The sequence below is a fragment of the Arachis duranensis genome, chromosome 3 (assembly GCF_000817695.3).
Source record: "Arachis duranensis cultivar V14167 chromosome 3, aradu.V14167.gnm2.J7QH, whole genome shotgun sequence".
Classification (NCBI taxonomy): domain Eukaryota; kingdom Viridiplantae; phylum Streptophyta; class Magnoliopsida; order Fabales; family Fabaceae; genus Arachis; species Arachis duranensis.
This window is the reverse complement of record NC_029774.3, coordinates 40,310,767-40,321,760: the sequence shown is the minus strand read 5'-3', so window position 1 is coordinate 40,321,760 and position 10,994 is coordinate 40,310,767. Positions and strand designations below refer to the sequence as shown.

The 10,994-nt window shown below is 39.0% G+C and overlaps 1 protein-coding gene across 1 annotated transcript; it reads left to right on the top strand.

Moving 5' to 3' along the window:
- Positions 1-3,419: 3,419 nt before the first annotated feature.
- On the top strand, positions 3,420-4,229 carry LOC107478958 (uncharacterized). The gene has a single exon (XM_016099114.1). The coding sequence runs from the start codon at positions 3,420-3,422 to the stop codon at positions 4,227-4,229; it is 810 nt and encodes a 269-aa protein (XP_015954600.1).
- Positions 4,230-10,994: the final 6,765 nt, after the last annotated feature.

Here is a 10,994-nt window from a genome sequence, read left to right as displayed (position 1 = left end):
ATAAATTAACTTTAAATTTAATATTAATTTATATATGATATAATATATTTTTAAGTAATATATATAACCTTTCTCATAAGCTAGATACCGCACCGTCCAGGATACTCAAGTGATGATGTGTTCAATTAATATAAATCATTATCAATGCTTTGATGAGACCACTTTCTACAATAAAATTAAATTGGCAGAATTTGTAGAAGATAATTTGTTTGGATCATAGTCATATAAAATTGTGTTATCTACATACAAGTGTTAGACATATTCTATAATAACTCATATAATGGTCAATATAAAGTAAATTTACATATCATTACATAAAATAAATATTTATTATCGGTGTCTATATATTCTTTTTTCTTTCCAAAACAATGAAGAACAAGAAACAACAAATTCCAAAAAGTCTATCTTCCTCGATATAAAATAAAACAATTTCATTCAACAACATTCTTTTCATTCTTCTGATAAAAATGTATTTTATCATTTTAAATTATATTAAAAAATATAAAATTTATCAATTAACTTACACAATTTTAATTTAATTAGTTGAATTTTTTAAATCTTATTTCTAATAAAATTGTGTATGAAAAATATATTTTTTGTACTCCTAATTATTAATTTCTCAATTTCTTTTTATGGCATTTGATATTGTGATAAAAATTTCTTTAAGTATATTTTAAGGTTAAAGTATATCGATTTCAAAGGATCAAAAAGAAGGGAGTGAAAAAGTGAATTCGAAAAATAATTTAAAAGAGATGTTTCTCGTCCAAATGAGATCCTCACACAAACGGAATTTTCTTGCTTAAACGAGAATCTCGCATAAACGAGATTTTTTCGTCTAAACAAGAATCACGTGTACGCGAGCTTTTCTTGCGTGCATGAAGTCGGTGATGCATGAGCATCTTTAGTTGTTTTTCTTTATCATTCATTTGAATAAAGTTAGTGATTTTCTCATTATAATTAAAATTCTTGTGACTTAGTTGATTTTATGTGGAGTTGTTTTGAGTTTTGATATGTTTAGGAGATTGTTAAAAGATTTTAGGCAAGACAAAAAGAAAAAGAGGAACAAGCAGAGAAGACCCAGAAAAATGCAATACCTTTGAAGAGAATTTGTAAATACTCTCAATCATGACCTCTTCATACTCAAGCAAGTATAACCTGAACTATAGAAGTCCAAATGAGGCAGTTCAAGCAGTGTTAGAAAGCTAACATCTAGAGTTTCGAAACGATATGCATATATTTATAGTGGATATTCGGTTTGAGCCACGCACGACCAACATCTTTCAGCTCGTAAAAATAGCATCCCCAGAAAAAAGGGCATGGCATGCCCAAAATAGATGTGAAACGCCTTTGAAGAGGGCTAGGGAAAGGCGTGACACGTCCAAACTCCAAGTGCCATACTTGGACAACTTCAAAAGAACCATCCAAACATGAAAGCACCTCTAGGAGACCAACAAAGCCTTGGCGTGCCACGCCACTCCTTTCAAGTGCCACGCCTTCGATCCTCCATGCAAGGATGTGTCACAGCACTCCACAAGGCATGCAACGCTTTCGACCAACCCGAAACAAAGGGCGTGCCATGCCAAGCCTCCAAGTGGCACGCTGGGCCAAAGACCAGAAAGCCTCCAAGAAAGCCACTACAAAGGCGTGCCACACCCTCTCCACCAAGTGTCACGCCAAGTCCAACCCATTCCACCAAGTACAGCGCCATTTCCTCCACTTACACGTCCATGCTTTCAAACCGTGGACTAAGTTTCACTGACCATCCAAGTCCCACGCTACTTCATCCAAGTGTCACTCCACTTCACCCAAGTCCAAGACCAATTGCAAGGTCCATGACTTCATTGAATACCAAACACTTCAAGTAACCGCCAAGTTTTGAATTTCAATTATAAGGAGAAGATCATCTTTTAGTTTAGATAATTTTAATTTATTTTATTTTGAATTTAAAAGTTAGGTTTATATTCGAATTTAAATAAATGCCAAGGAATTCTTTCGGAGAAGGACCTTACCTTAGCTTATCTGAATTTAACTTCTGTTTTTGTTTTTTGCATCATGAGCAACTAATTCTCTTTTGTTAATGTTAGAAACTCTGTTTATTTTGATGGATTAATATTATTGTTCTTCTACTTTTGATTAATGCATTGATTTTTTATTTAAGAAGCAAGTTTTGTTCTTTATCTTATGGGTTAGAATGTATTGAAAAATAATTCTAATCTGATTTGAATTCTTCATTCTATTATTTTAGAAAAGTTAATCCCTAGAATTAGCTTGATACTTCTTCTCATAATTCTTCAAGTTTCTAAAACTAGTTTTAATAAGTGACATAAAATCAACTAGGATTAATCTTTAAGAATTGTGTGGCTTTAAATAAGAATTTGTGCTTAACCTCTTGTCATAATTAATTAATCAAGAAATTGACGTTTGGTTAGATTAAGTGAAATTGAATCACCAAGGGATTGAGATTTGGTTACAGTTTGCTATGAATATATCTATGCATGATCAAAGTAGATAGTGATCCGACCGTTACAAATATCAAGTCATAACTCGGCATTATGAGTTATAACTCAGCATAACGTATCATAGTTTGGTGTTACGTTATTAATTAGCGCTACATTATTAATCGGCGTTACAGTTATTAATCGGCAATCAACATCATTAATCGGCAACTTACGTTACAATTCAGCTTAACGGACTAATTTCCAAAATTGAAACATCCAACCTAACATTTCACCCTTATTATTGCTCTTTAATACATGCAATAAAGCAGAAGCATAACCGACTGGTACATTTTAACCTAAAAAAGGTATGATCTTTTATCCTAAACAAACATTGAATTCTCAATACTAACTTAAGTTTTGGAGTGCCTGCAAAGGTACACTCCCCCCTTGTTCCTTGCTCACGCTTTGCGTAATTGGACCTCCCCTCGGAGTAAAGCTCGGACTTTTACGAAGCTTGAAGGTCGGAACCGAAGATAACAATTTGGCGTCGACTCCCAAGGACCGAGCTCTCCCTTCAAGTATCAATACAAGAACAACTGGCACCCATCGTGGGGTCGAGAATATAATCTCTTCCATATATAATCGGCCTCGAGGTTCTCGCTTGAAGTCATGGCTAAACAACTTCCACCCACACCATCCAAACTCCTTCAAATGGTGACCGAGTTACGGCAAGCCAACCAGCAAATGACCGAAGAGAACCAAAGAATGGCAAATCAAATTGCCAACTTGAATAACACCCGAATCGAAAACAACAACGATCGGCAAGAACGGTCAGAATAAGCCGAGCATCAGTCATGGCCAACACACGTCTCTGAAACTGCTCGACACAAAGAGGAGCAACCCGAGCATAATGAGGAAGCTCGGTCAGATGACGAGGACGACAATCAGAAAAGCTCTCCTGGGCCATTCACGGCCGAGGTGATGAATTTCGTGTTACCCAGGAGGTTCACTCTGCTGACCTCCCTAACTCCCTATGATGGGTTAGGTGATCCGAAGAAATACATCAAAAAGTTCACCTCCATGATGACAGTAAACAGTGTATCTTATAAAGTTTTATGTCGTTGCTTTCCATCTTACTTAGACGGTCCTGCACTTGATTGGTTTTGTTCTTTGCCTATAGGTTCCATTTCTCGATTTCGAGACATATCAAAGCCCTTTGAGGAGCACTTTGCTGGATCGGCCATCTACATACACGACTCCGATTACCTGAATACAATCAAGCAAGGCCAGCACGAAAGCCTCAGGGACTACATGACGCGCTTCACAAAGATAGCCATGAGTATACCCGACCTCCATCCCGAGGTGGAACTGCATTCAATAAAAAGCGGACTCCGACCAGGAAAATTTCGAGAAACTATTACCGTAGCCAAACCCAAGACTATGGCCGAGTTCTATGAAAAGGCTAAAGGTCAGATCGACATCGATGAACTCCGACAAGCTCGGAAAACAGAAAAGCCTCACTACAGAGACGACGACAAAACGCGGGACAACAAGAAAAATTTCAAACCAACTCCACAATACGAGTCCTACACTCAATTCAACACCAAGAGCGACGACATCATTGAGGAGATCTTGAATTCAAATTTGATCAAATCACCAAGAAAAGCCGGCAGTTACCTAGATTCAAAAGGAGCGGACATATCAAAATACTGCTCTTTCCACCAAAAGTACGGACACACTACCGACGACTGTGTCATCGCCAAAGACCTTTTGGAGCGACTAGCTCGGTAAAGCCACCTAGACAAATATATCGGTAGCAACATACAGCGACACGCACCCTTCTCTGGTGACCAAAACTCGGCGACACAGCATGGCCAAGATAAAGATCGGCCAAACACCAGCCATCCCGACCAACCAAGACGTATTATTAACTGTATTTCTAGAGGTTTTGCAGGAGGAGGAACCACAAGCTCGGCAAGGAAGTGATCTTACTGAGCTGTGCTCTCCATAGAATCCGATCAAACTCAACAATGGATGCTTCCCCAGTTCCCTCAGATAACATTCCAGACAGACGACCACAACACCAATGTGGCAAATCTGGATGACCCGGTCGTAATCTCCCTATAGCTCAGAGATCTCCTAGTAAAAAAGATGTTACTGGACCCAGGAAGCAGTGCTGACGTTCTCTTTTACTCCACATTCCAGAAAATGAAACTTAGCAGTAACATCCTCCAAACTTTCACTGTAGACCTGGTAGGTTTCTCAGGTGAGAGAGTCCCAGTTATGGGCTCTGTGTGGTTACAAACCACACTTGGTGAGTTTCCCTTGTCAAAAACTTCAGATATTCAATACTTAGTAGTTGACTGTTTTTGTCCTTACAATTTGATACTCGGCCGACCTTTCTTAAAAAAGTTCGGCGCCATAGTCTCTACAATTCATCTCTGTGTTAAGTTTCCTTTGCGGACAACATAATCGCAACCATTCACAGTGATGCCTGAGAAGCCAGGGAATGCTACAACAACAGTCTTAAAAGACCTAACTCAAACACAAAAGCACATGTTCAGAACATCAGCAGCATGGACGACCTACCAGCTCTTGCCGATCTTGATCCAAGAGCAGGAACCCTTAAAAGACCGACCCCAACCGAAGACCTGCATAAAATCTATTTCATATAAAACTCGGACAAATTCACTTACATCGGCTCCACATTATCCCCAGAAGAGAAATCCTCATTCCGAGCATTTTTAAAACAAAACATCGATCTGTTTGCTTGGACCCCAGCTGATATGCCAGGCATCGATCCATCAATCATATCCCACAAGTTGGCATTAGATCCATCTGTTTGACTTGTAGCACAGAAGAAGAGAAACCTCGGCCATGACCGGAAACAAGCTTCCCTGGAAGAAACCAAAAAGCTCATCAATGCCAGCTTCATCAAAGAAATCAAATTCACAATATGGTTGGCGAATGTCGTCATGGTGAAAAAACATAACGGTACATGGCGCATGTGTGTTGATTTCATCGATCTCAACAAAGCATGCCCCAAAGATTCCTATCATTTGCCTTCTATTGATTGCTTAGTTGATAATGCCTCTGGCTATGAAAAATTTAGCTTTATGAATGCTTATTCTGGCTATAACTAGATCCAAATGCATCCATCCGATCAAAATAAGACAGCCTTTATTACTGCGTATGGAAACTACTATTATAAAGTTATGCCATTTGGCCTTAAGAATGTAGGTGCAATATATCAACGTCTAATGGACAAAGTCTTCGCCAAGCAGATCGGCAGGAACATTGATGTTTACGTCGATGATATGGTCGCCAAGACAGAGATCGGAAACAATCACCTTGACAACTTCGCAGAAATCTTCAGTCAAATAAGAAAATACAACATGCGGTTAAACCCTGAGAAGTGCGCATTTGGCACCGAGAGCGGCGAATTCCTCGGCTTCATGCTCACTAGCTGAGGTATTGAGGCGAATCCAGAAAAATGCCAAGCTGTTTTAGACATGAAAAGCCCACAAACAATCAGAGAGGTGCAGCGGTTAACAGGGAGACTCGCTGCACTCTCTAGATTCTTACCCTGCCTAACTTCTAAATCTTTATGTTTTTTCCGAACTTTAAAAAAGGGAAAAAGCTTTCCAATGGACTGACGATTGTGAACAAGCATTCACAGCTATCAAACAAACTCTTTCAAAACCACCAATTTTAAAACCCCCTTGAAGGGGAACCATTATTCTTATATTTATCTGTCACTAACTAGAAAGGGAAAAGCAGCAGTCTCCTATCTATTTTACCAGCAAAACATTACAGAATTCCGAGCTTCGATATCCGAGCAATGAGAAGCTGGCCCTAGCCCTTGTCTTCTCGGCCAGAAGACTCCGACCATATTTTTAGAGCCATGAAATCTATGTTCGGACAGATCATCCTTTACGACAAGTCCTTCAGAAACCTGAGCTGGCTGACCGACTAGTAAAATGGTCGGTCGAACTTTCAGAATTTTATATCAAGTACGAAGGCCGAACATCCATCAAGTCTCAATTCTTGGCCGACTTCATCGCCGAGTTCTCAGTACCAGACACAACCGAAGACTACATCGAATGGTCTTTAAACGTCGATGGGTCCTCCAACCCACAAGGATGTCAAGCAGGTATCATACTTGATGATAGCCACCGCAACATCATCGAACACTCCCTCCATTTTTTATTTAAAGCAAGCAACAATCAAAATGAGTACGAAGCCTAAATTGCCGGCCTTAGACTCGCAGCCGACCTAAACATCACCGAACTTAAGATATACTGCGACTCTTTACTCATCGTCCAGCAGGTAAACAACTTATACCAAGTAAATGATCCTTTGCTTTCCAAATATCTTGACATCGTACAAAATTTACTTTCAAATTTTTCAAAATACGAAATACAACATATACCCAGGGAGAGTAATGGTCGAGCTGACATTCTGTCTAAACTCGCCAGTACTCAACCAAAAAGGTCATCCCTTTATCAGTCAACATTGCTTAAGCCAAGCATTGAACTCACAGAAATCTTAAGTGTAACACAGGAAGCAGATTGGAGATCTCCATACATAGACTATCTTCAGACAGGGATCTTGCCAGGTGATGTCGAAAATGTTCGACACTTTTGTCGACAAGCCTCCTTTTTTACAATTTATAACAACTGCCTATATAGATGAGGATTCTCTCGTCCGTTACTAAAATGTCTTTGCAGAACAGAAGCAGAGCTTGCACTTGCCGAGGCACATGAAGGGATCTGTGGTACACACCTCGGAGCCCAAAGTCTGTCTTAAAAAATTCTCAGAGCTGGATTATACTGGCCGACAATATGACAGGATTGCCAAGCAAAAGTTAAAAGCTGTAACAACTGCCAGAAACACAGTCCGATCATACATCTCCCGGCCAAACACCTACACTGTTCTGAGGTAAGTTGGCCGTTCAACCAATGGGGCATATATATCCTCGGTCCTTTACCCACAGCAGCAGGGCAGGTAAAATTTCTGGTTGTAGCAATTGATTATTTTTTCAAATGGATAGAGGCACAGCCTCTAGCCAAGATCACATCACAACAAATGCTTTCTTTTGTCTAGAAATATATTATTTGTTGATTCGGCATTCTTCGGCACATTATCAGAGATAATGGTCGCCAGTTTGCCGATAAAAAATTCACATCCTTTTTGCAGGAACTAAAAATCAAACAACATTTCTCGTTAATGGAGCACCCACAAACAAACGGCTTAGCAGAAGTTGCAAATAAAGTAATACTACATGCACTAAGAAAGAAACTGGATGATGCAAAAGGCCTCTGGGCCGAGCTTATCCCAGAGATCATATGGGGATACAACACCACCATTCACTTAACCACAAAGGAAACATTCTTCCAGTTAGTCTATGGTTCAGATGCAATGATATCAGTGGAGATCTCCCAATCCTCACTGCGCACTGAAATGGCCGACCAAGCTAAAAAAGACATAGCTCGGCAATTCAAACTTGACCTCGTAGAAGAACTCAGATCGTCCACAGCAGTTAAACACTTGGCCATGCAACAGCACATAGCCCGAAGATATAACCAAAGACTTCACCCAAGGTCTTTCCAAGTAAACGACCTTGTGCTCAGGAAAACAGAACAAGCTAGAAGACCATCAAGCCATGGCAAACTAGCAGCTAATTGGGAAGGCCCTTACCGAGTCATAGAAGTCATCGGCAATGGAGCTTACCGACTACAAACCTTAGATGGTAAAGATTTGCCTAATACTTCGAATGTATCTTCTTTAAAGTTATATTACAGTTAAAACCAGGAACAGGCAAGTACTCTTTTTCCTACTACCAAGATTTTTCCCAAAAAGGGTTTTGCTTAGAGAGGTTTTAATGAGGCTAGCCTACTGGTGGACGAAATTGTGATTCATACTTGAATTATTGTTCAAAATTAATTCCCAGGTGATGGCCCCAAAAAATTGGTGCTCAATACCATGGTCCATACATAATTTCACAACTTCGCTCAACTAACCAGCAAGTGTACTGGGTCGTCCAAGTATTAAACCTTACGTGAGTAAGGGTCGATCCCACAGAGATTATTGGTATGAAGCAAGCTATGGTCATCTTGTAGATATCAGTCAGGCAGATAATAAATGGTGAGAGAGTTTTCGAATATTAATAATAAATAAACTGAAAATAAAGATAGAAATACTTATGTAAATCATTGATGGGAATTTCAGATAGGCATATGAAGATGCTATGCTCCTTCTGAATCTCTGCTTTCCTACTACCTTCATCCAATCTTTCTTACTCCTTTCCATGGCAAGCTGTATGTAGGGCATCACCGTTGTCAATGGCTACATCCCATCCTTGTCGGTTCTCAATCAGGTTGGAATAGAATCCAGTGATTCTTTTGCATCTGTCACTAACGCCCAGCAATCGCGAGTTTGAAGCTCGTCACAGTCATTCAATCCCTGAATCCTACTCGGAATACCACAGATAAGGTTTAGACTTTCCGAATTCTTATGAATGCCGCCATCAATCTAGCTTATACCACGAAGATTCTGATTAAGGAATCCAAGAGATATGCGCCCGGTCTAAAGTAGAATGGAAGTGGTTGACAGTCATGCGTTCATAGGTGAAAATGATGATGAGTGTCACGGATCATCAAATTCATCATGTTGAAGTGCAACGAATATCTTAGAACAGGAATAGCTGAATTGAATAGAAAATAGTAGTAATTGCATTAAAACTTGAGGTACAGCAGAGCTCTACACCCTTAATCTATGGTGTGTAGAAACTCCACCGTTGAAAATACATAAGTGATGAAGGTTCAGGCATGGCCAAATGGCCAGCCCCCAAAACGTGATCACAGGATCAAAAATACAATCCAAGATGAAAATACAATAGTAAAAGGTCCTATTTATACTAGACTAGCTACTAGGGTTTATAGATGTAAGTAATTGATGCAGAAATCCACTTACGGGGCCCACTTGGTGTGTGCTTGGGCTGAGCTTGAGCTTTACACGAGCTGAGACTTCTATTGGAGTTGAACATCAAGTTGTAATGTGTTTTTGACGTTCAACTCTGGTTCGTGACATGTTTCTGGCGTTTGACTCCAGAATGCAGCATGAAACTGGCGTTGAGCGCTAGTTTACGTCGTCTAATCACGAATAAAGTATGGACTATTATATATTGCTGGAAATCTCTGGATGTCTACTTTCCAATGCCGTTAGGAGAGCACCATTTGGAGTTCTTTAGCTCCAGAAAATCCATTTTGAGTGTAGGGAGGTCAGAATCCAACAGCATCAGCAGTCCTTTGTCAGCCTTTTATGAAAGTTTTGCTCAGGTCCCTCAATTTCAGCCAGAAAATACCTAAAATTACAGAAAAATACACAAACTCATAGTAAAGTCCAGAAATGTGAATTTAGCATAAAAACTAATGAAAACATCCCTAAAAGTAGCTAGATTATACTAAAAACTAACTAAAAACAATGCCAAAAAGCGTATAAATTATCTGCTCATCACAACACCAAACTTAAATTGTTGCTTGTCCCCAAGCAACTGAAAATCAATTAGGATAAAAAGAAGAGAATATACTATAAAGCTCAGAATATCAATGAATATTAATTCTAATTAGATGAGTGGGACTTGTATCTTTTTGCTTCTGAACAGTTTTGGCATCTCACTTTTTTTCTTTGAAGTTTAGAATGATTGGCATCTCTAGGAACTTAGAATTTCAGATAGTGTTATTGATTCTCCTAGTTAGGTTTGTTGATTCTTGAACACAGCTACTTTTATGAGTCTTGGCCGTGGCCCTAAGCACTTTGTTTTCCAGTATTACCACCAGATACATAAATGCCACAGACACATGTCTGGGTGAACCTTTTTATATTGTGACTCAGCTTTGCAAAAGTCCCCAGTTAGAGGTGTCCAGGGTTCTTAAGCACACTCTTTTTGCTTTGGATCATGACTTTAACCACTCAGTCTCAAGCTTTTCACTTGGACCTGCATGCCACAAGCACATGGTTTAGAGACAGCTTGATTTAGCCGCTTAGGCCTAGATTTTAGTTTCTTGGGCCCTCCTATCCATTGGTGCTCAAAGCCTTGGATCCTTTTTACCCTTGCCTTTTGGTTTTAAGGGCTATTGGCTTTTTCTGCTTGCTTTTTCTTTTTCTTTCTATTTAATTTTTTTTCTTTTTTCGCCAAATTTTTTTTCACAAGCTTTTGCTATTCACTGCTTTTTCTTGCTTCAAGAATCAATTTCATGATTTTTCAGATTATCAATAGCATTTCTCTTTGTTCATCATTCTTTCAAGAGCCAACAATTTTAACATTCATAAACAACAAGATAAAAAATATGCACTGTTCAATCATTCATTCAGAAAACAGAAAGTATTGTCACCACATCAATATAATTAAACTAAATTCAATGATAAATTCGAAACTTATGTACTTCTTGTTCTTTTGTATTAAAAACATTTTTCATTTAAGAGAGGTGAAGGATTTATGGAATTATTTATAGCCTTAAGACATAGTTACTCAATACTAATGATCATGAGGTA